Here is a 25061-nt window from a genome sequence, read left to right as displayed (position 1 = left end):
CAAAAACAAAAAAAAAAAAAAACAAATCTTACTTTCATGTCATCAAATTTGTAATTCATTAATTTTTTTTATTTTTTTTATTTTACATTCATGCAATACACTCTCACTTTTAAAAGTGAGTCCACTCTTACATCAGAATACAATAAAATAATAATAAAATAAAATAAAAAGGTACAAAAAGATTACTACGTGTTGTCATGCGTCAGCCTTTTTTATACTTTTCAAGCTTACAATACATTTAAGCAATAAGAATATTAAATTTTTTTCTACTTGTGTAGCCACATCATCTTGCAAGTCTCATCCTTGATGTAATTAGCCTAAGTTGTTGAAGTTACTACCCCACATAATCAACTAGCCACAACAACCTCATTTTCTACCTGTCATATCATAATTTATACTAGCTACTTATCATAGCCATCCCATTGTCCTTAGTCTCAACTATTCTCTTGATCACCTTCTACTTGAGTGGTCATACAAAGCATTTTTATTGTTATACCCATCTTGATATAGTATGTACGCTATACGCACACATATCCATGTTCTAATTTATGTTATCAGTACCCTTTAATTATTTGCCTTTCCGTTAATCTTTTGTACATTGCATTGTCAGTTGTAAGATATTGTTGTACCATAAATATCTTGGACGAAAATATCCACAAACACTTGAAGAATTTGATGATAAAAATAGTATTAATACATGAACCTTTATTTGCTTTTTGTTTATTATTATTGATTCGGTTGATGTATTAACTATTTTGGTTGGGAATACATATCCTGATTGCGAAATAAAGGTTGGGAATACAATTTTTTAAATAAATATCCTGGTTGGGAATATTAGGCATGGCAAGGATCTTCTACAATAAATAAATATATATATATATATATATATATATATATATATATATATATATATATATATATATATATATATATATATAAAGAAGTTAAGACTGAACCAAGTGATAAAATAGTTTATTGTTAAAATTACTATTCTATTTTTGAAATGTAAGAGAAATAGGTGAAAAATTACAAAACTTTGGAAGTAGTAGATCCTAACAATTGTGAATGTAACAGGAAAAAAAAACACATCTACTTGTTCTTCCTGTCCTGCAAATAAATAACATTTTAGTTACCCGCCAGTGATTAATTCCAGTTCCACCTGCCCACTCGATAAGCCTCCTCCTCGTCCTCGTCCTCATCATAATCACATTAGCTTTGCGGGTGTGAAGTTAATCACCATCTTAATACACTAATGAATCCCTGTCCACTTGATCGACCAGTTGAAGTGTACTTCTCAATAGTATGAACTTCTTTCGAAATTGTTATTCTTAACATTTCTCTTGTAAACATGTACTCGATCCGTATAAAACATTGTGGGGTGGGTGGTTTGGTAATGGCTCCTCTTAAGCTGTATGTGCAGCAACTTACCTTTGATGCTCAAAATATGGCGCCATAACTTCACATGATGCATGGGAGATTGGGAGGGTTGGGGAAAATGCATTACTTTCCGCAATTCATTTTGCCAGGTGCATAGAACTCAACCATTTGCATGCCTCTGCCAGCAACTGCAATCTGATAGTGATCCCTGGGTATAATAATAATAAGCAAATGCATCAATATACATCTAGAAAATTGCCTATTTGGTTTCATACACGAAATAGATACAGTCATCAACGACCATTCAATTTGGTTACCTGTCGCAAGGTCTAGCATCCAACGCCTCAGGCTCTGGCACACTGATAACTAGATGAGCACGCTCAATAAGTTTCCCTTGTTCAATATTCCAACATCTCACACGCTGATCAAGGCCGGTGGAGAATACCCATCTACCATCTGTCCAAACACCTGTATATATGTGTGTGGGTGGGTGTGTATTAGATTTTCATCATTTGTAACTTGTAAGCCAAATTCTGTATAAATTTCCTAGAGAATTTTAATATAATCCCTAAAAGTTCAGTTCAGATCAAACCTTGAATGCAAACAATTCGTTTGGGAAAGTAAGAAATGGAATTTTAGTTTTAGAAGTTGGAAGGGATGGTAGTTAATGGAATGGCATTTTAGGTTTGTAAAAATATGCACTTTGACTAAATAACAAAATAATGCAAGGCCTACAATAGGGAAGCCACTTGAACCAAGAAAATCTGTTGTTTAATAGAAAACTTCAACTATACAAGCGATTAATGAACTAGAGCAATTAACTCAAACACAAATCAGCTCTCATGTCTCTTCAAAATTGTAGGAAAAATATTAAGGTAAATTTTGATTTAAGAACAGATTTGACTCTCAAATATGTAGTAGTAAATATAACATGAGATGAGATAAAATGGTAAGAGTATATTCCAATTACCTTGTTTGTTATGTCTTCTTTCATTTTCCAATGGTCATAATTTGTAATTTTTACTTTCAAATATTTAGTTTATCAATATCAAAACCTTAGGTCAAAATTTAATCAAATTGACCAAAAAAAGAAAATACTTAATAAGATAAAATGGGATAGAGGGAGAACTACATTATATGTTATTAGCACAAACCAAAAGTATATTGGTATGTGGGCAATTTGAGGTGGTAATAATAGCCAATGTCAATGAATGTGGATGCATATGAAAGGACAATAGAAATGATTGCACATGCCAACAAAAAAGGGAAAAATAACGTAATAGTAATGTTCATAACTTAAGATGACAAACCTTTGACAGCAGACGAGTGAGCCGAGCTGATCTTATCAACAGATAAAAGCCTCATTTGATGGTTATGGATTTGACAATAATAAATGTTACTTTCCATATTTCTTGACGGGGAGATATCTGCCTCCAAATTAAGAAGTTCCAAATTTTGGGTGGCAGTGAAAACAAATGTAAGGCAGTTAAGTGACTGATCATCACCTCCACTTAAAACACAAAACTTAAACGTTGAATCTGAAGCTGTTGGCTTGTTGACATGTGAAACATGAAGACAGTTTACACCTGACTGATGCATATCGTTAAAGACATGCAAGGGGCCTATTTCACAGATATCCAGGGATGAGACATCTGTTTTCTCTTTTCTAAGGAGTGATGCGTTATGATTACCTTCAGAAGAAACATGCCTACTTTGCTTAGTATGGAAACATCCAGCTAGACAGTCCGCATCATAATTTTGTAAAGATGCGTCGTTTGCCTTTTTTGTTGTTAAAGATGAACTGTTTTGCCCTTTTTCTGTCAAAGAAGGATCATTCAACCGCTCACCACCTGGTCTTTTCTTGGAGGCATGACTGCCAAGAGATCTCCACCATCGTCCACCTTGACTTCCTCTGCCTGTGCGTGGTCTTTTCTGGTTATCTATACCCTTTTCCATTTCAAGGGTTGATAATAGTTGCATAAAGTTTTCAACATGATCAGTGAGATCCCAAAGTGCAATACTTCCATCTGTTGATCCACTAATTACCATATACAGATCTCCAATCTGAACGTTCTCTGCACAACCAAGATTGCAATCACCAGAATTTTATTAATAAAAACAGAAGGAAGAACTTGCAGAACTCCCCACCAAGAATGTAAAACATGTCATTGTTGGAATATCCAGATATATACCAAAGCTGATGCCTGATGGGGGACTACCGAGCAGGTCCCAATGATGAATTAATGAAACAAAAGAAAAGATGGCAGTAACAATCTTCACTTAAAACTAAAAGTGAGTCACAAAAAAGAGTTCAAATATGATGTATCTATATAGGAATTTTTAGGCCCATTTATCATCAGACCAAATCCTCCTCTCTCCCTCTCTGCACAGCTTCTTCCTCACCTCTCCATTTATTTTTCCCACTTGGTGGTGGCGGGTGGTGGTGACAGATCTAAGGAAAAGAAGTTAAGAAGGAGAAGGGGAGGTGAAGGAATTTTTTTTTTTTTTTTTAAATATTAAATGAACAGGTTGGCACCAAGCCACCAACTTTTCCATGGTTCGGTGGAGGAGCCCCCCAAAAAAAAAAAAAAAAAAAAAAAAAAAATAATAATAATAATAATAATAATAATAACAAACAAACAAACAAAAACAAAAAGAATAACAGAGCAGGTTGGTTCCTTTCAGGGAAAAAAAAAAAACACGTGTTCTGCCATCCAGTTCCATGGAGGAAGACTACAGAACACAACATGGGTGAACAGTTTAGAAAGTATTGTTCACCTGTGTTTTCCATTTTGAAAGAAAGTTGGGAAACTGGAATACAAGGGAGCATTTTCCACATTGGAGAAAAATAAATAACTTGAACACATTCTCTATTGTTCCACTGTTTTTCCAAAATTTTGGAGAATTAACCAAAATTATTTGTTTCCTGAACAAGCTCATAAAGATTTCACAAGGCCAAAAAGAAAAAAAAAAGTGGTTGCAGTAGGCTTGTGCTTAACTAACCTTCAGATAGCAAATGCCTGGGAACAATGACGTGCTGCAAAGCTAGAACTGGAGATGACAAGGGAGTCAGCAGAGCAACATCAAACCTAACAATTATTGAATAATAAGGAAGCAAAACAAGTTAAGACAGGACTAAAGACATGCAACTCCATCCTGATTCTGCAAAGTGTACGGGGGAAAAAGAAAAAACTCAGAAGTAGCAAAGGAAAAGACAACTGTGCATACCAGAGTCGATGCGGTAATATCAGAGCCCGTAATGAAAGTGTAGCATCTGAAGAGGCAACAATGATGAAGCAAACCGTGGTCCTGAAGACAGAACAAAGTCCAGTTATTTCAAATTAAAGTAACTTACACAAAAGAGTGTTAAACAAGGAGCTAATTGTTGATTTACTGACCTTGAGTCTGATCCTTTAACAAGGAATGCAGTAACTGCCAGATATCTCCAATCATTTTCAGATCTATCTAGAAGGTAAGATTTTGATTCTATCTCACTGCCTTTTGATGGAAATGGTTGGTCATTTTCAACTGCTCCAATTATCTTCGAAGTGCTTTCACGTATGCCATTGTTATTTCTAGTAGGCATATCACTAGAAAGCCACTGGAATAACGGAGGTGATAATTTTTTGGATGATGAAGAACCATGAGATGTAATTCCATCTCTGTTATCATGTTTGCAGTACTGGGATTCTATCCTTTGGTCTATTGACCTAATTTTTTGTTTCCATGCAGTAATTACCCTTTTTGCACCAACTGATATCAGTAATAAATGATTTTCTTGGTCCTCCAAGTTTCCCATTTGTCGTTGCACCTTTTCAGACTTATCAGTTGCCTTCAGCATTATTCTATGAATCTTCGAAACAGAGCATATTGATCTCACAGCCGATCCACCAACGTGTTCTCCAAGTAGCATGGAAGTTAACCAACTCTCAGTTTCTGCTTCATACCTGAGAATTATGGTCATCAAATTGCAACAACACTATTGACACATTTAATAGCAGTTGAAATCCCAAGTTGATCATTTCTTTTGCACAGTTTTCTATTGCAGCTAAACTTTTAAAAAGTTCTAAGCATTGCATACAGGCCCAAGTCATGCAGGTATGGGGAAGACAGATGTTAGCAGACTTAACTTGTAGTAGTAGTAGTAGTAATGTAAAATGAGATGTCTCCCAGCATTGCCAGAACCCCAAACTACGAGGGGAAGTTGATAATAAAAATTCAAGGTTGGAAATAAATTCAATATAAAACAAGATGTCTAACAAAATAACAAATGAAGCTATTGCACCTTGTCAGTCGCACAGTTCCATCTTCACAACCTGTTGCAATCCAGCTAGATTCAGAAAAGTAACTCTGTTTCCCATTTGGACTGTATGATGGATCCGGATGAATGAAACTTAAGGAATGTATCTCCCTCCCATGGAACTGCAAATGCAAATTTTTTGGGTACATCTCCCTGTCATTCTCTTCCACCCAGTACCTATGAATATAAATGATTCCATCCTGCATAGTCCCACATTACAAGTGTTAAACATGAATACTCATCAGACCCCCAAAAAATGATCATACATTTAAAAAGGTTCTTTTTTTGGGTGTGAGCTCATAAAAGTATACAGTCCAATTCTACTTTTCCAGGCACTTGTAAGTAATCCAGATTAGGAGTTTAACTTCTTTATTTGTTCAGAACCCTTTATGGAACATGAATAACGTAGAACATGGAAACAGAAAAAACCTTCACAAATGCAAAGCAATTCTTCATCTCAGGAGAACGACCAAGATAATATGAATGAGGACGTCGCCATCCACCGCATAATATTTGTACAACCTGTTCCAACACACAATGTAGGAGACGGAGTTTACAAAGGAGAAAACTAAATGTTGAGGGGTGAGGACGAGAGGGAGGGAGGGGGAATTACCTTTCTTTCAGAACTTAAATTCCATATTATAAACTCTGACGATGTAAAACCTATAGCATAGCTACCACTTGGCAATTTGTCATTGTAGTCAGCATTGGAGTAGACTGATTGTACAGTGCTTAGTTCTTTCACTTGCTTGATTCCTGTGAATTCTAAATTCTTTTGATTTCTATCATATTCAAAGTAGCATATGCATCCATCTCCTCCAGTCTGAAATTTTTTTAAAAATACAGATAACAAAATAGTGAATATAGAATGAACAAATATTCTTTTAGTGATATACAAAGCTATTTATAATCACAGGTGAAGTGAAGGCAGGAGAGGAATCTCAAATAAGAGGGCCATACAGAATGTATATCAAGTTGACTTGGACCAGAGCCAACAATTGAAACACTACAAACTGTTGATATTCCATGAGCTCCTTTGAAAAAAGCCAGTGGAGATACATTCTCTTCTAAAGTTATAGGTGAGTTATATAGTAGATTCTTTTTCAAAGGAAACAGCAAAACATTTCCACGGATGTCCCCACACACTAGCACCTGTGTACAAGTAGATAAACGCATCAGATGCAGTGAATTGATTTGAACATTCTATAAAATACGAAGACATTTCACATCAAAAGAAAATAACAATGGAAAAAATACAAATTTAGCCTCTATGTTTTCAATATTTAGTCAATTGGATTGTTTCATTACTAGTGTTAACAATCCATCCACATATATCCATTATCCAACAACTTCAAGTTATAGAGTACCAATATAACTTGCCACTTGTTAATATAAAAATGAAAAATAAAAAAAAAATCAATTTTCATATTCATCTGTGATGTCAGTTCACTGCATTTCATGCACCTTGCAAGGCTGAAAGGTTACATGTTGACATGATAACATTGAAGGGTTGGGTCAAAATGATCAAATTAACCTAAATATTGAAAATATAAACTAAAACTGACTATATATAAATATATATATAAAAGGCAAAATTGACCACACAATGATAACTTAGGAGACGAAATTTATATTTTAGCCAAACAACAATAATAAGTCTTGGTAATAATCGAAATAACCACTAGAAAGATCTATTATTTGCTTCTAAGAAAATGCAAGATCAACATACTAAAAGTTAGTGTTCACAAATAGCAAATATTGACATATGTAAAGAATTAAAAAAATAGAAATTAGAATGTAAAAAAGGAGAATAATTCAAAAAGTTGATTCAGACTTCTCAAGATTATCTTAAATTTTAGCAGCAGGATTTAGGACTGGAATTATAAATTCATTTTCCCCTTATGATAAGTTTCATTTTCATTATATGTAGCATTATAGTTTTAATCTGCTGAGAGGTAAACTGACTTAGAAAATAACTACATACAGAACTAATAAATGTCATTAACCTCATCCTCAAGTGATGCATCCAAGCAAATTATCCGCATCCCGACACAAGAGACAAATTCAGATACCAATTCTGGACGATAATCAGCCTCTACATGAGAAACAGATGACTGAGGGTTCCATAGCCTCCAGAGCTTCAACCTCCCTCTAGGATCCACAGTGAAGATGAACCTATACAAGATATACACCTCACTTAGTCAGAGATAAAAGCAAAATCTAATTTCAAGTATGCTTTTTCTAGTATGCTTGAACAAACTCCTATAATAGTCTAGAGAAGTAGTGTTTCTACAAAGAGACATTAGACTGTCTCTACATGGGAGAACAATACCATTCTTTTCGTGAGATATGTTTCAAGTTTCAAAAGCCTGTGGACATATTAATCCCTATCTTCATTAAGTGAGAATAATTAGATACCTATATCCCAGTGAGATGCACCAATAAGTTCCCAAAAGCTGCCGCTCAATTTCAGCCGACCAAGTTAAAGAGCACTCAACTTTAGGACTACAAACATCACCAGCAAGGTGGGCAATCATCATTCTACCTTTACCATCTCCAACTGCAACCCAATCGTCAATTCCACAAGAGGGATCAGACCGGTTTGATAACATGTCCATACAAACGATTGGTGCATCCTCCCCAATGTGTAGAAGTTTAGTCCAACTAGCACGTCCTGTATGACATAATTTAGCATGGTATACATAGCCATTGTTTGTGGCAATATAAAGAGAATCTTCACATGAGAAATGCAAACACCGAACATATTCACTCTTGCTGCAAGAATTCATCCAAAAAAAACCAGTTAACACATACTATCTGATGCGAGGATGGTATAGAATTTGTGAGTAGATGAAGAAAGAAAATAGTGACCATAAAAATTCTGTAAGTTCAAAGTAAAACCAGATAATTTGAGCACAAAACCTTGACTCGGGAAGAATTATGAAAAAAGGCATGCAGAAGCTACTGAAATGCTCTAAAATCTGATGACTGAAATCAAATGACTAGAGTAAGGCTTGGCTAGTAAAAACAATGTGTTTCATTCATAGATAGCAGATTTTCCTCATCCAGTATGTTAACTGGATCTAATAGATTCTAGTAAAACAGTACAGTGGTAAAAGTTTAACACCTTTTCCCCGACTAGAGAAAGAAAAATATAATTTATTTCATTGAATTTTAATGCCAAAAGTAACAGGCGATGAAACTTGGAATACTTCAAGCAGCATGATTAAATTATTATATTAGTTACCTATCCATGTGGCCAACATGCTCTGTGGAATTCGGAATAGAAAGTTTAAAGGTGTCCTTTTCATAAGTTGACAACTCTTGTGCCCCAACAATTTTGCCCAAAAATTCAGGAGAAGTCTGCAGCTGGTGAACCTTTATGGCAGAATCAAATCCCGCAGTAACAAGCAGTGAAAAATCAGGATCATAGGCACACCGCCATACCCCTCTCCCACTGCAGAATAAGATGGTAAGGTAGAAAATAGTGGCACAGTAAGCATGTTGAGACATGAGTTGCAATTGACTATTTTAATACTCAACAAGATACCCACAAAGGTATACTAAAGGTTAAAATAACACATCCATCTTCATCAACAGAGAATACAACCACAAAAACATGTATACGAATTGACAATGCAAATTTGTCATGTAACTCACATGTGCTCTTTGATCAAATTAAGTTGTGCACCATCCAGTCCCCATATTCGACATGTGCAGTCCTCGCCAGCAGTAACAATCAACTGAACAAAGTCAGAAAAGAGATGGAGTGAGAGATCATGATCCAAACATGAAATATTCCAAGAGGAGTAAATAATTCAAATGACTTGTATTCAGGCATAATACAGAAAAGTATTTCCAGAACTTACATGGTCAAATATACAGCAATCCCAAACCCTGGCAGTGTGACCAAATAGAACAGAGCTGACAGATTGATTAGGACCCTCCACAGAGCACTGAAGGCATTTGCTCTCATCAAGTATCCAAACACGAGCACTGCGGCAGCCAGGAATAAATTAAGCATCATTACAACTTAAATTGTTCTGTACATTATTAAACAGTAAACACTCAGCACAAAAGACAACAAACATCTACCTCCGATCATCAGAAACAGATACTATTTTTGACCCATCAGGTGACCAAGCAAGGCGAAAAATTGAACCTTCATGTCCAATCAGTCGGAATAAATTAATAGCTGTATATGGCTGAATAGGAAGATGATTGTCCTTTTCATTCGTCAGGTTTACATTATCCACAGCAGGACTTCCAAACGCAGGAGCATCATTTGTGCTATCCAATTTCCAGACAATAACCTGCCAAGAGACAATAGTGTCTTTCAAATTTTTAAAGATAGGGATTCAACTAGAGGAAAATTCAAATATAAAACTGCAACATATTCTACAAGAATCATTATTACTGTTTATTGCAACTGAAATATATTTATTTTCACTAGTTCAGCAACAAACATCCAATCACATATGACATAACCATTTAAAAGCTAGCTTTTATAATTTTTCAGTGCAGTAATGAAACTTGTGAATTAAAAAGGACAAGTAACAAACAAATTTAAACCACCAGGCCCCACCCCTTTTAAACGATGACAGTGTAAGAAGCCTGCATGTCATAATTTCTGGATGAGATGAGAGGATTGCATTCCTGGGGCTAATTAATTCATAAGTTCACTAAATATGTATATTTTTACATTAAAACTCATATGTTGTATGGATCCAATTCTGGATTGATATGTCAGGGAGATACACATCAGTTACCTCATTAAAAATTGTACCCGAGGCAACACGGAGAGAATCAACTTCATTTCCCCAGATACGCATAGAGTATAACAGGCACCTCTCTACAAATTCAGTAAGTAAACACTCCGTCCAATTGATAAGAGAACAATATGCTATGGTACTAAATATTGCAGACAAGTATAGCTCTACAAAGCTCAAAGATAATCTAGTTCACTAGAAAAAAATTGATGAACACACCTGAACAGCTCACTTGAGAAAGCACCTTACATCTCAACATGTTCCAGAAATAAACAGAATTGTCACTGCATCCAATTGCAAGCCACTGGTTCCCCTGCCATTATAAGTAATAATAACTGAGTATAAGAAGGAAAAGAAGCCATTTTGTTAGAATATTAAAGTACAAAAACCGAAATTAGTTGGGTTACATGGAAGAAGGCAACGTCCAAGACCCAGTGGCCAAGTCTTGGCAGCGACTGCATTAGAGTTAATGACAAATGAAGAGATTCCCGTGGGTGAGCAAGTGAATTTATTAGCAAACTGAATAATTTAACTCTTCTCTCCCCGAAAACTGCAATCTTGAAGGTGGCAGTAGTGGAGTCATCACTGAAAGACCCCAGAGAAATTCCATGAACTCGAACTCCATCGAAAACTTCAAAGGATCGTATAATGAGCCCGCTGGCTAAATCGTAGACAAGAATTTGCGATCCAGTTCCTAAATGTCCAAAAGAAAAAATTAACGAAATTAGTAGCCGAATAGCGTGGAGTACTTCAAGGTACTTGTTCAACTAACATAAGATAATCATTCATTTACTCATTCAGAAAAGAGAAGGTATAATAATAATTTAAATAGCAAGAGAGAGAGAGAGAGAGAGAGGAGAAGACCGGCTAGAAGATAGGGAAGAGAAGAGAGGTGAGGAGGAAGATGGAGAAAACACAGGGCAGAGATTTCTCCGAGGTACTGCCCTCGCCAGAGACACCAATCCTCCTCCTTGTGCTCGATCATTCTGGTGGTCGATTGTTGCTGCTCTATATTAATTTTACTACACAAGAATCAAAATGTAGAACAGAAAGATTTTATTTGCGGCCGTCCACCGTTGTACGTCGGATTCCGGTCGGATTAGAGCATCCCCGGGGTTTTGTGGTTGCTCTAAATTTCAAAAACCCGGTTAGGGTTTTGGGTTTTTAATTTAATTTTGAAAAAATGACACTTTATTCTCCTGAATTATATGTATATAGTTTTTCCCCCTCAATCTTTATCTATTCATTTTAGTCCCTTAATTATTTTAAAAGTGATAACTTTCTCCTTCTTATATTAAATTAAATGGATTTTTAAATCATTAAAAATAAATATTTTATTTATTTTTCTTTTCTAATAAATTATTTATAAATGAGAATCAGAATAAATGTGAAAAATAACATACACCATTTGCAAATATTATAATTATAATTTTAAGTTAATGCTAGTAACATAATTAAAACTTAAACACAAATAATATACATAATTTACAAATATTATAATTATAATTTTAAGCTAATGTTACTAACATATTTAAGATTTAAATACAAGTAAAAAATCATTAATTATTGATTTGACAAATACGCAGGTGTGTTGTTTTTTGTCAGTATAAGGTATCAGGTAACTGAATATGAGGCCAGACGTCCATGAGCTTAGTGGTATCTAGTCTAAAATCCAAAAGTCCCCCTTCCAAGTGTTAAATGTGCCTTATATAGAAGTATGAATGAGACATATGTCAGGAGTCCGGCATATCGGCCACATATCCTTCATGCACCGGCTGCAATGAGAGTAGTTCATATGGTTTCGCATGTCCTAAGATTCCTGACACCGATATTATCATGATGTGATTGGGCAATGCGATCGAGTTATATTAATTCTTTAGTAATAGGGGTCTGGTGCTCGGGATGGTCTTCTTGATCAAATGTTGTCGGAAATTTCACCCCGGGTGCGAGTGCCTTCTACTAATCATAAGGGGTCATTTTCTAACTATGCTCGGGTCGGGTAAAACACAAGATGGTCAGTTCCATGTACATATACCGAGCACATGTATAAGTAATTAAGTATACGAGTAAAGTATAGTCCCTATCAATTATTATAATTATAATATTACTAACATTGGCTTAAAATTATAATTATAATATTTACAAATCATGTCAGGTTTTTTTTTTTTTTTGCATTTATTTTGATCCCCATATAAATAGATATGACCGCAGTTCGGTTCCAATTCACGGTTCCAAGAAATGATAAACCATAACCAGCGGTTCCGATTTGAACCCTTTTTTTGTTTGTTTGGTTATTATTATTATTATTATTATTATTATTTGCAAATTCTATTTTCTATTTTTAAAATAGTAAAAATTCAATAATTATTTTACTTTATTTTATTTTGTTTCCAATTTTGAATTGGAACCGGAACCATCTCTATAGTTTCTGTTGGGTTGCTACAGTGTCTGGTCGGTTTAAATGAACCGTTGTAATCCCTACATGGCTACATATAAACAATAATTTGTCAGAAAAGAAAAATAAATGTGATACTTATTTTTAAGGATAAAAATGTCCACTTAACCTAAAATGGAAAACTGACACTTTTAAAATAACTGAGGAGGCAAATATGGATACATGAATAATTCAAGGGGAAAAGCGCTATATGATACAATTCATGGGGACACTGTGTCATTTTTCCTTTAATTTTATTTTTAATAACCCAAGTTTCTTCCGATTTCTTGTGGTGCCGCTGAAAGAAAGCTAAACGTTAATTGGTTGATCACTTGAATTAGTTGGCAAATTATATAATGGACTAAGGTACACATTACATTGTGGACCTTTATTCAAAATGACTTTTAAATTATGTATCTATAGTTAACATATTATGTGTCTATAAATAAATTAGTAGTACATAATATGTTTCAAACACATAATTTTTTGACAAGGGTCCATAATATAAGGTGGACCATGGTCCATGCTATAACAATTGGAACTATTTTGACAAGGTGCGTGGGTTTTGAATTTTTTACTAAGACTAGGATTATTGGGTTATACTTCCACATCGTTAAGTTTATAATGGTTATCATTAACACAATAATGGTTACGATAGCAAGATTGACTTCACAAAGGTATCCCAACTTGGATATATTTCTATTGCTAAGTAATAGCCCAAATTATAATGGTTACCATTAACAAAGAAGTTTACTTGAGGTGTTTTACCTTCCAAGACCTCGTGGAAGACTCAAGAACGGTCCAATACATTGATATCGTTTAATGTACTTGTGAGGTTGAATATAACATGTCATATCCACAAATATGAAGAAGTAACCACTTAAAGTATAGTGGTTGTGAATTGTGATAAGTAATATACCTAAGATCTTGTTACCTTTACGTATCGTATACCGGCCGGCTCGATATCCAGGCATACTATCAAGAGGAATTAGTCACGAGCATTTACCGACTTCAAAGCAACTCGACCCAACATGTCATGAAGGGTCGAGTAGAGGCATAGTTAGCGACCATACTTCCTTACCTTTAGGGTCTTCCCGATCATCTTAGGTCGGGACGAGATGCTCGATCGATCTCCTCCACTTAGTGCACGGAACATCAATCCCTTTAGTCAACCCCGATTGCAGCAAGAATGAGGGCGTCAAGAACCTCTGTGCACGTGGAGGAATTGGAAGGGCCCCCAATTTGTCCTTGTGCATGAGCAACACATGCCGAGCTTCTACCATGTGTTTCCCCCTGCTCTCCTATAAATATCACATTAAATGCGAGGGGGGGGGGGGGGGGGGGGGGACATGTGCTCCCCTACTAGAATATAAATTGTGTTGACAGTATAAGTTGTATTATGTGTTTATTTTTTGTGTTATACATTTACATTTTTTCCCAGTTGTACCTTCATATTTTTCCTTTTGACATTTTTTCTAACATTAGTCCTTAATTGAAATTAAAATACAATTGTTAATGATTAAATGTCATTCAAAAAATGTCATTAAGTGCATTTCTTTGTTGATTTTTGTAATGTACATTTATACATTTTTACCAATTCTACCTTCAATATTTTTTCATTTTGTCAATTCTACGCTCACTATGTAAAGTACAAATATATAATTTTTATTTATTAAAAAAATAAATAAAAACTTATTCTAAAAAAGAAAAACATAATAAATAAAAACTCACTTAAAAAATGAGTTTGTCTTTCATTCTTATATTACTAATACTTGATGTAGAATATATTGTTATCTTAATGCAAACAAAACATTCTTGTTTGAATGAGTATCGTGTGAGGTCGTCTCACGGATCTTTATCTATGAGATCATACCGTTTCACATATCCTTATAAGTGAGATGGGTCTGGTCATGTGTAATACTTATGATGAAAAATGTAATATTAATTAGGAATACATTGTTTGTTACTTATAATGAAAAGTGTAATACTTCTGAAAAAAAATATAATACATTTAAATCGAAATGTAGTATGTAGGGTTGAATAGTTACTTATGAGGAAAAAAAATTAATATTAATAATTGATAAATTTTTTAATTGTTACTTATAAGAGGAAGTGTAATATTTATGACGAAAAATGTAATACTTTTGATAAAGAAAAATATAATACTTTTAAATCAAAATATAATATTAAGAGTTGAAGAGTTACTTATGATGAAAATTGTAATACTTATGTGAAAAAATATAATACTTACAAAGTATCCGATTCCATCCACGATACAATCTCATAGGAGATTTTTAAAACAGAAATTATCAGAAAAATAGTTTGCATTTGCGAAAAGTATAATCATTTTAAAACACAATTTTTACTAAATTTAATGTAGTTTTTAATAATTTTATGAGATACAATAATCTTTCTTTTCATCAAAAATAAAAATGTCATCTTTTAATAGTGATAAGATTTATGTCTTTGTTTTGGGAAGAAAGATTTATGTGTTTGTTTATTTATTCAAATCATATAGTTTTACTATCTTTATTTATTTATTTATTATGCATTGGACATTTTTATAAAATAAAATTTAATAAGAGTAAATGATGTTAGCTTTTATTAAGGATCTATCATGAGTATTGTGGACTTTGGTCTAGATGTACACATGCCTTTACTAAATTTTGTACATTATTCAATTATTATGTACATTATGTCAACCGAATGTTCGAAAGTATGGGTAATATATTAATTGTATGTACATAATCTGAATTAGAGTCCATAATACGGATGGTGAAACTTGGATCCACAATATAATGATTTATTATACATTTAAACAACCAAATAGGGATGGCAACGGGGCGGAGAGTATATTCTCCGTCCTCGTCCACGGTGGAGAATTGGAAATACTCATCATCCCCGTCCCCACAAGGAATTTGGCGGAGACGGAGATTCTCTATTTCCCGTCAACTCTTAGTCATAATGTTAAATAATTATAATTTTTAACAATAAAAACATTTAAAATCTAATTCTTAATTTAAAAAATTAAAATACTACATTGTAATAGAGTCAATAGTATTTTTTTTTAAGTCTACAAATAAGGGTAAAGGATGCCATTTATAAGATATCCACCAAAAACCTTGCATCCTTTATCTCCCCATTAGTTTTAGGGTTTTTTCTCAAATTTTTGTAGACCCAAATATATTTTAATTATTTCTTTATTTATTATCATTATAAAAAATTATAATTACAATTATTATATTTAAATTAAACATGTCAAAATTAAAATATTTTTATAATTATAAATTTTCAAGTCGAATAATATGGTATCAAACTATATACTATATTTACATTGCATAAATTTGTTGTTCAAATTTAAAAAATTTAACAACAAAATTAAACAAGAAAAACAAAAAAAATAATAATAATAATAAATAAATAAATAATAGAAGTTGGCGGTTCCAGCTTGAAAAAAAAAACAAAAAAAAAAAAACAAAACAAAACAAAACAAAACAAAATTTATTTCAGAGTGACCGTTAGGGGTGAACATCGATCGGTTTTCAGTTAATAACCGAAATAATCGAAAAATTCATGACCTTTGCATAATCGGCGGATATATCATAACTGAACTAACCAAAAATTGAAAATTTCGATTGGTTATTTTTAATCGAACTTAATTGCCTAACAGGCTGAAATTTCTTTAAAAATGTAATTTAAACTCAAAATTTTAATCTGTAAATTTATCTATAGTGTACTGTTGTTCAAATCTGTAAATTTTGACCACATATTTGATATTTTCACTTACTGGGCGTTTGGTTGGAGGGAATTTAAATTCCTTTCCCACTTAATTCCCACCTAATTCCAAAGGCCATAAAATTCCTTAGTTTGGTTGGAAGGAATTGCAATTCCTCTATTTCCATGGAATTAAAATTCCATGTACCCCTGGGATTTTAATTCCTGGGATTTTATGAAGAAAAAAAGCTAGTGATGAAACAACATTACCCATCCACTTTTTAAACCTAAAATTAATACCACAACAACAATAAGCATTTTGGACTTTATACTAATTATTCCCTTTCAATTTCCATGTATACAAAACATTGGAATTGAAATTCTCAGTAATTCAATTCCTGTAAACAAAACACTGAAATTTAAATTTTCACTTTATTCCCAGTAATTCATCTCCCATGGAATTGCAATTTATTTCCTACATAATTCCCCTCTTCCAACCAAACACCATGTTAGTTCATACTAGATTGCTAGATGTAAATTAATTTAAATCAATCTGTAAATTAATACTGAATTTTATATTTCCAAATTTGTAATTTTATATTTTCACTTAGTTCATACTAGATTACTAGATACATGCATACTGCATTACTGCATAAAATAAATACAAATATACAATTACTGCATAGTGCATACATATTAAAATAAAAAAGTAATTGGCTAAGTCAAAATGTGTAGGCTTCTTTCTCGGTTTTTTGATCGGTTATTTTGTTTATGGCCTAAATTCGATAACCGATCAAAAAGTTGAAATGACTTAATTTTTTTTAAAGGTAATAATCGATAACCGACCAAAAATTAAAATTTTCGTCGGTTCAATTATCGGTCATCGATCGATCCGATTTTTTTTCTCATCTCTAGTGACCGCCAGCTGGCAGCCACTCTGAAACAAGTCAGCGGGCACGCATCTGTTGGTTGGGCAGTGAAATGCATTTGCGCGTCTCACTGTGTATTTGTTTTTTTGTTTTGTTTTTGTTTTTTTTTTTTTCTTTTAAATTTCCTAAAAACCAATTGTTGCAAGAGAACCCAAAGAACAAAAACCTACTCTTCCCATCTAACCTTTGCTTGGTTTTTCATGCTGCAAAAATCTCTCCAAAATTCATAAATGGTGATGCTCTTGAGCAACTTCAATAGTAGGAGTTCTTTTCATTGGTTTTTATATGTCCAAGTAGGAGAAAAGAGGAAAAAAAAAAAAAAAAAAAAAACAATGAACAAGTCATGCACCCAGTTGGCGCTTGTACTGCACTCTGGACGCGGATGTAGCCCAAACGTGACGGCCAGGCAACATACCTTTTTTTATGTTTCTAAGTAGTGGGGCCCATAAAAAACTTATATTGCAGGAGAAAAAAATGACAAATTATTCTGTGGAAACGAATCCAAATATACATAATTTATATACGGTATGTTCACAATTTACATACTGAATATTCACGATTTTTACATACTAAATACTCACAATTTACATACTGAATGTTCTCAATTTACATGCTGAATATTCATAATTTACCTATTGAATGTTCACAATTTTATTATATACTAAATATACTAAATATTCACAATTTACATACTAAATGTTCACAATTTGAATTGTAAACATTCAATATATAAATTGTAAATATACAATATATAAATTGTGTATTTTGACCTAGGTCCACCTTACAAGGTGTACCGGATCCATGGCATAACTATTTAGAAAAAATTCACCCAAAAACTATCCTACCTTAGTTAACCCATTTGGTGATTTTTGTTTTGCAAAAAACCATGAAAAAAAACCCAAACGGGGATGCTTAAGAGGCAACCATCAAAATACCTTAAAGTGAGCCATGGCAGAAACCTTCCAGTGAAGTTGCCAAGAAGATAGTGAGCTTTCCCCCCTCCAAAACTTGAACATCATTCTCTCAAGATCATTGTGCATTTGTGCTCAAGACTTAACAGGAAAAACACATTCAGCAAATTTTCCCAGCCAAAAATATATGTGGGAGAAAACCACATCCATTTACTGTTTCTCATTCTTCAAACTTACAAATGTATACTGACATCATAGTTTTGGTGGGGAAAAAAAGTTGAGAATTTGACTACTTGTGTTATATGTGATACTGCAGTTAAAACCATTGAAGAATCTACAACAAGCTAAGGGACAAGAAACTGGTTAAAGGGAAAAACTGATATTGTGGAATGTATAAATTGTGTATAATGGCATATATATATCTCTCTATCTGATCTCTATCTAAATGTATGTGTGCTAGCTTAGCTAGTAGCTATACCTTGAAGGGAGGATGAAGCAACCCGAATTCGTCTCTCGTGTCAAGGGGATTGCTCGTTTCGTTTCGAACCCTCTTAACACGCTTACTCGCCAGAGACTTATGCACAAACCCATACATCTGCAGAATCTGGTTATCCCCGAAGTTGAAAGCGCGATCCATTTGCTTCAAGCACCTCTCGACGGGATAATCCCCGAACTTCAAGCAAGGCTTGCACCCCACAAAATGTGTCACCAATGGCCACCTATGATCACCAAAGCCAGGGTGATAAATCTCCATCATTTCCTCATATTTGTCCACCAATATCCCCCAGTAACCATGCAAGAAATATGAGCTCTCCAGATAAACCTTAGCCCCCCACCTCTCCTTCTGGGTTGCCAACAAATACACCATTGCAGATTGATCATCAGCCTCGAAAACTGGCCTCCCCTTAAGCTCCTTAGTCAGAATTTTCCCTGCTTCTTCCCTAACCTTCCCTTTTGGCCCCATGGGTGCCAATTCATCAAGAATGTCCAGTGACCATTGGGAATTTCTGAGCAAAAAGCTACCAGTGTTCAATCCAACCCAATTCTTGTCCCCATACACCATATGATCCCAACCGTGCATTACTAGGTTGTATTCTTTGTACCTCTCCCATGGCAGCTCAAAAGCCATGTCTGTAAACATGGCATCACTGTCCATCCACCAGAAGAACTCAACTTCTGGGTGGGATAGCATAAGCTTTCTAATCAATGGGAGTTTGGCCCAAAATCCGGCCATTTCTGCATCGAGAAGAGCCATATTATAGAAAATCTCAATCCTGTGTAACCTACAATAATCAATCTTGTTCTTAATCGACTTTAACAAGTAATGATCCCCTATCGGGTTCTCACACGGTTTCGGTGATGACCCGGTAACTAACATAACCCTAGGCTTATTGCGCCGGTGAAAATTCGGAAAATCTCGATTTCTCCTCAACCATAGCCCTCTCTGCCGATCCCAATCGGTGATCTTCGGCCCGAGGCTATACGGCTGGGTCGGATCCCGCTTGATGTCCGGATCCCCGTCGTCTTCATCCACCATAATCTTAGTTATGTCGAAGCCATTGTAGCTTTTAGCGCCGCCGGAGTCGTCGTCGACGCCGGAGAACACGGTGGCTCGTCGGGATTCTTCCAGGACGCGGCGCGGCTCCGTCAGTTTACGGTAATACGTGAGGGTGTCGCGAATCTCCTTCAAGTCCTGCTCGGGGGTCCAGAATTTTCCGGCGCCGATAGTGCCACGTAGGACGACGACGGTGAGGATGAGGCAGAAGAGCGTTAGTTTACAGCTGCGCATAATTCGCCGGACATGCCACGCCCGCCGCGGATTCAAGAACCGTTCCAGCATTTTCGTCGGAAACCGGGAATCGCAATCCGCAATGGGAACGCAAACTCGAGAAATTGAGAAATCGGAGATTTGTAATGGCAGAGAAAGGTGGCGATGGTAGAGAAGAAAGGAAATGGAAAGAAAACGTTGGAATGAAGAATGTAGGATCCATGAAAATCAATTCTTACATGGTCAAATATTTTTAAATTTCCTTTTCTTTATTAACGATATTTTCAACCCCCCATCCCTAAAATAACAGTTTGACCCCTGTTCGTCTACAAATTATACGGTGAATTTTGAATAAATATTCGTTTCTAATAAACAAAATAGTTATCATACCCGCATTAAAGTCTCAATGTTTAATGTGTTGTATTTTTAGAATGAGTGGTTCAGAATTTATTAAAGTCACATTTAGTATTGATGGATTTAATTCCCCGGGGTATCCCGAATTATTAAACCCGGATAAGTATACGTACGAGATAAATAATTGGACGCAAAGATATAATAAGGTCGCAGGGACCGTAGGTCGCTGGGGACCGTATATTTGTATTGATTGCCGTTAATAAGCTATTACAAGACTTAATAGGACAATAATGCTAGAAGATAGCAATTTAGGAATCTGTTGTGTAATAATCAGGTAGTGATCAGTCCCCTTGTTAGGACAAGAGGGAGTCCTTTTATATCAGCTCAAAACTCCCCAACCGCACCCCTAGGATCGGGGTTAGTTGGATCGGCCCGCTTTGACCGGGTCCCCCCGGGACCGGGTCCAAGGCGGGCCGACTCGGCACGGCCGAGCTGCCAAGCTCGGCCTAGCCGAGTCCACCATGGACCGGCCGGTCAGTGGCCGAGTCCATGGTGGTGGGCTCGGGTGTACCGAGCCCACCCGTGGCTGGACTCGGCCCAAGGACGAGATGCCTTGGGCCGACTCGGCCACGGCCCACTTGACTGGGCCGGGGGACTTCTCGGGTCGGTCTCCCCGGGTCGGTTCGCTCCGGGTCCAATATATCCATCACGAGTCCCCCACTCTCTTCGTTGTGATAAGTCGATAACGATAGAGAGTAGACACCTTGCGAGCCGACTCCTGTGCGCTTGCCCCGAGTTGATAATTTAGCCGACCTTCTGTGACCGAGCTCACCATGTCCGAGGCACCTTGGGCCGAGCACGGGGCCCAACCACTTTGCCCCGGGTCTATTCCATACTTTATTGTTCCGCTTTCCCGGGTCAGTTTGCTCCAATCATAATATATCCATCATGAGCGAGACTTCTTCTCTTCCGCATTCCTCTTCGGCCGACTTTGCTGTGATTCCATCGCAATCGGGACTTATTCTCTTCCGTAAGAACACTAACAAGTCTTGGACTCCCTGGCATCGTGTATGAGACTTTGATTTCTGAGTTCACTTTTGGGCGAGCTCATGAGGTAGTTGTCCTCCTCCCGGGTGAGCTCATGAGGTAGCCCCTCTTGGGCCGAGGTGCCTTGTGTCGAGGCATCTTGGACCGAAGTTCGTTGATGAAGTAGAGTAAACACGAGTCGCACTCCATGGGTCCGAGCCCCACACGGCCGACCCCAACGTGGCCGACCCCAACGTGCCCGACCCCAACGTGACCAACCCCAACGTGGCCGACCCCAACGTGACCGACTCCAACGTGGCCGACCCCAACGTGGCCGACCCCAACATGACCGACCCCAACGTGACCGACCCCAACGTGGCCGGCCCCAACCTCAAGGATTAGACTTGATAGCGGCTTGATTAGTGTCACCCCTTCATTATCATATGGGTCTCGTCTTCCGCTCCACGACTTTGTACTTTTCCTAACATGCCTCTCCCCCCGGAGGTAGGCACATTTGTGTCTCTCCTCCGGGAGGCGGGCACATTTTATGTCTCCCCTCCGGTAGTTGGGCACATTTTATGACTCCCCTCTGGGAGGTGGGCATATTTTATGGCCCCCTCCGGGAGGTGTGTCCTTTTGTACCTTGCTTCGATAAGCATGCTTCCCCTCCCGGAGGTGGGCACATCTTATGCTCTTGCTTCCGGGAGGTGGGCACACCTTACGCTCTTGCCTCCGGGAGGTGGGCATACTCTATGCTCTTGCTTCTGGGAGGTGGGCACACCTTATGCTCTTACTTCCGGGAGGTGGGCACACCTTATGCTCTTGCCTTCGGGAGGTGGGCATACTCTATGCTCTTGCCTCCGGGAGGTGGGCACATTGTATTGACTTGGCGTTTTGAATGGACAATCAGCTCCCCCTTATTGATTCAAAAATTTTTTTTTTAGCACAATGCCTTATGTTAACCGCTTGAGCCTAGTCCTCCTAGACTAAGCCACCGGGCTCCTCCGTCGGGGTTGGTACGCGAGGTCGGACCTCGTGCCCCCTTAGGGTACGTTAGCCGCATGAGCCTAGTCCTACCGGACTAAGCCACCGGGCTCTTCCGTCGGGGTTGGTACGCGAGGTCGGACCTCGTGCCCCCTTAGGGTGCGCCATCCGCATGAGCTAAGTCCTGTCGGACTAAGCCATCGGACTCTCCCGTCGGGGTTGGTACGCGAGGTCGGACCTCGTGCCCCCTTAGGGTGCGCAAGCCGCTTGGGCCGAGTCCTGCCGGACTTAGCCACCGAGCTCCTCCGTCGGGGTTGGTACGCGAGGTCGGACCTCGTGCCCCCTTAGGGTATGCTTGGGGAGGTCGGGTGAGTACTCGATTCTTACAACATCGTCGGGGGGACTTGAAACATCGTTGAAGGGGACACTCCACCTCTTAAAACGTTGTAGGAGAGGACGGGCGACCTCTTGAAACATCATTGGAGAGGACGGACGACCTCTTGAAACATCATTGGAGAGGACGGACGACATCTTGAAACATCATTGAAGAGGACGGACGACCTCTTGAAACATCATTGGAGAGGACGGACGACCTCTTGAAACATCATTGGAGAGGACGGACAACCTCTTGAAACATCATTGGAGAGGACGGACGACCTCTTGAAACATCATTGGAGAGGACGGGCGACCTCTTGAAACATCATTGGAGAGGACGGGCGACCTCTTGAAACATCATTGGAAAGGACGGGCGACCTCTTGAAACATCATTGGAGAGGACGGGCGACCTCTTGAAACATCATTGGAGAGGACGGGCGACCTCTTGAAACATCATTGGAGAGGACGGACGACCTCTTGAAACATCATTGAAGAGGACAGACGACCTCTTGAAACATCATTGGAGAGGACGGACGACCCGGTGGACCGGGCAGGTCCCTTTGTGGACCTCCTCTATGACTGACACCTAATGTAGCAAGGTGTCATTGGAGGACTTCTTGTAGTGTATATCACGGGGGACTATGTAGGTTCTCCCCACCGGCTTGGCTTCGTCCTTGTCGAGGGGCAAGTAACCCATAACATGTTCTTCCGTTAGGTAGTGAGTGGGGGCGTCCCCCCTGTACTACCGTTAGGGAAATGCCAAGGTCGGGGCCGGCGCGAACGACCGCGACCATGGGGAACATATGTCAATATTTGAGCTCCTGGGGTTCGGGGGAGCCGGGTGCTCGACCTATCACGCCCCCTTGGGAGGGCCGGGGTAAATGTAGGCACCCCTCGAGAGACGTCGGGGCCAAGCAAGAGGGTTCAGACATCTCTTTGGAGCCCCTCAACGGGGTGGGTCAACAAGGTGGTAGCTTGTTGGGGCGCGACCATCCCCTCTAGGAGCTCGTTCATTCGCTTACGGAGCTGCTCGGCCTCGTCACGATTGGTGCTTGGAGCTCGACCACTTGTTTCCCGACCTCTCATCTCGGGAGGCCTACTCGCGTCGCCGCGGAGCTCGGGGCCCGCGGCTTGGCGACCTTCGGGGACATAATTCCTCCGCTTGTAGTACGTTAGGGGTTGGTGGACTCGGCATGGCCGAGCTCGGCACGTGCCGGACTCGGCCTAGCCGAGTCCACCATGGACCGGCTCGGCAGTGGGCGAGTCCATGGTGGCGGATGTCACCCCCTCCCCGCGTGTCCGATGGTCGGGGTGAGTTGACATCCTCTTCGATTTGAGTGTTGAGTGACCGAGGTAGCCGGGTGCTTGGACCGGTGCGCCCCTTGAGGGAGGTGGAGGCGGGGTCGGCATCCTTTGTGTGGCCTCCAGACCGTCGTGCGCACCTCCTTGGGGACCCTCTGTGAGGTGAGCCAAAGTCGTAGAGGAGGATTGCTAAAGGGTAACCGCCCCCTCCTGTAGCGGGGCAAGATTTGGAGGAGGGGCGATGGAAGCTGGCAGCCCACCGCTGCGATGGTTGGTGAAGTGATCTCTCAAGTCCCCGACCTGGTGGAAGTGGCCGGTTGGAGGCTGGGGGCCCCGTTGGGGCCGTTCTCGGTTGCGGCGAGCTGAGTGCCACGGGAACCGTTGGTGTGGTCGAGAGTTGGATCTCGACCTTGTCATGGTAGCTGGTCGCGGTAGACCACTTGGATGTAGAATACGCTTGAGCTGGTACAGCAGCTCTCAACAAGAGCACCAATGATGGATTTAATTCCCCGGGGGTATCCCAAATTATTAAACCCGGATAAGTATACGCACGAGATAAATAATTGGACGCAAAGATATAATAAGGTCGCAGGGACCGTAGGTCGCTGGGGACCGTATATTTGTATTGATTGCCGCTAATAAGCTATTACAAGACTTAATAGGACAATAATGCTAGAATATAGCAATTTAGGAATCTGTTGTGTAATAATCAGGTAGTGATCAGTCCCCTTGTTAGGACAAGAGGGAGTCCTTTTATATCAGCTCAAAACTCCCCAACCGCACCCCTAGGATCGGGGTTAGTTGGATCGGCCCGCTTT

The 25061-nt window shown here is 38.3% G+C and overlaps 2 protein-coding genes across 5 annotated transcripts; both read right to left on the bottom strand.

Annotated features, from left to right (window-relative positions):
- Positions 1-954: 954 nt before the first annotated feature.
- On the bottom strand, positions 955-11605 carry LOC109178980. Of its 4 annotated transcripts, XM_019328531.1 has the most exons (21): positions 11311-11605; positions 10854-11140; positions 10666-10759; positions 10447-10529; positions 9773-9990; positions 9547-9673; positions 9338-9420; positions 8925-9134; positions 8096-8452; positions 7684-7852; positions 6638-6829; positions 6291-6500; positions 6107-6199; positions 5663-5877; positions 4776-5324; positions 4606-4686; positions 4381-4466; positions 2688-3452; positions 1695-1845; positions 1498-1585; positions 955-1444 (listed from the first exon to the last, which is right to left on the bottom strand). In XM_019328531.1, the coding sequence occupies exons 1-20, from the start codon at positions 11429-11431 to the stop codon at positions 1501-1503; spliced, it is 4176 nt and encodes a 1391-aa protein (XP_019184076.1). In that variant the 5' UTR covers positions 11432-11605; the 3' UTR covers positions 955-1444; positions 1498-1500. The 4 variants fall into 4 exon arrangements, with proteins under 4 accessions (XP_019184076.1, XP_019184077.1, XP_019184078.1 ...); XM_019328532.1 differs by lacking the exons at positions 10854-11140; positions 11311-11605 and adding an exon at positions 10240-10291 and having other exon boundaries at positions 10666-10758; XM_019328534.1 differs by lacking the exons at positions 955-1444; positions 1498-1585; positions 1695-1845; positions 2688-3452 and adding exons at positions 3580-3592; positions 3781-3829.
- Positions 11606-18606: 7001 nt separating this feature from the next.
- Positions 18607-20407, bottom strand: LOC109178925 (xyloglucan 6-xylosyltransferase 2-like). The gene has a single exon (XM_019328476.1). It carries the CDS (start codon positions 20272-20274, stop codon positions 18907-18909), a length of 1368 nt encoding a protein of 455 aa, XP_019184021.1. The 5' UTR covers positions 20275-20407; the 3' UTR covers positions 18607-18906.
- Positions 20408-25061: the final 4654 nt, after the last annotated feature.

Source organism: Ipomoea nil, unplaced genomic scaffold (assembly GCF_001879475.1).
Source record: "Ipomoea nil cultivar Tokyo-kokei standard unplaced genomic scaffold, Asagao_1.1 scaffold0875, whole genome shotgun sequence".
Classification (NCBI taxonomy): domain Eukaryota; kingdom Viridiplantae; phylum Streptophyta; class Magnoliopsida; order Solanales; family Convolvulaceae; genus Ipomoea; species Ipomoea nil.
This window is presented reverse-complemented; position numbering and strand designations above follow the sequence as displayed.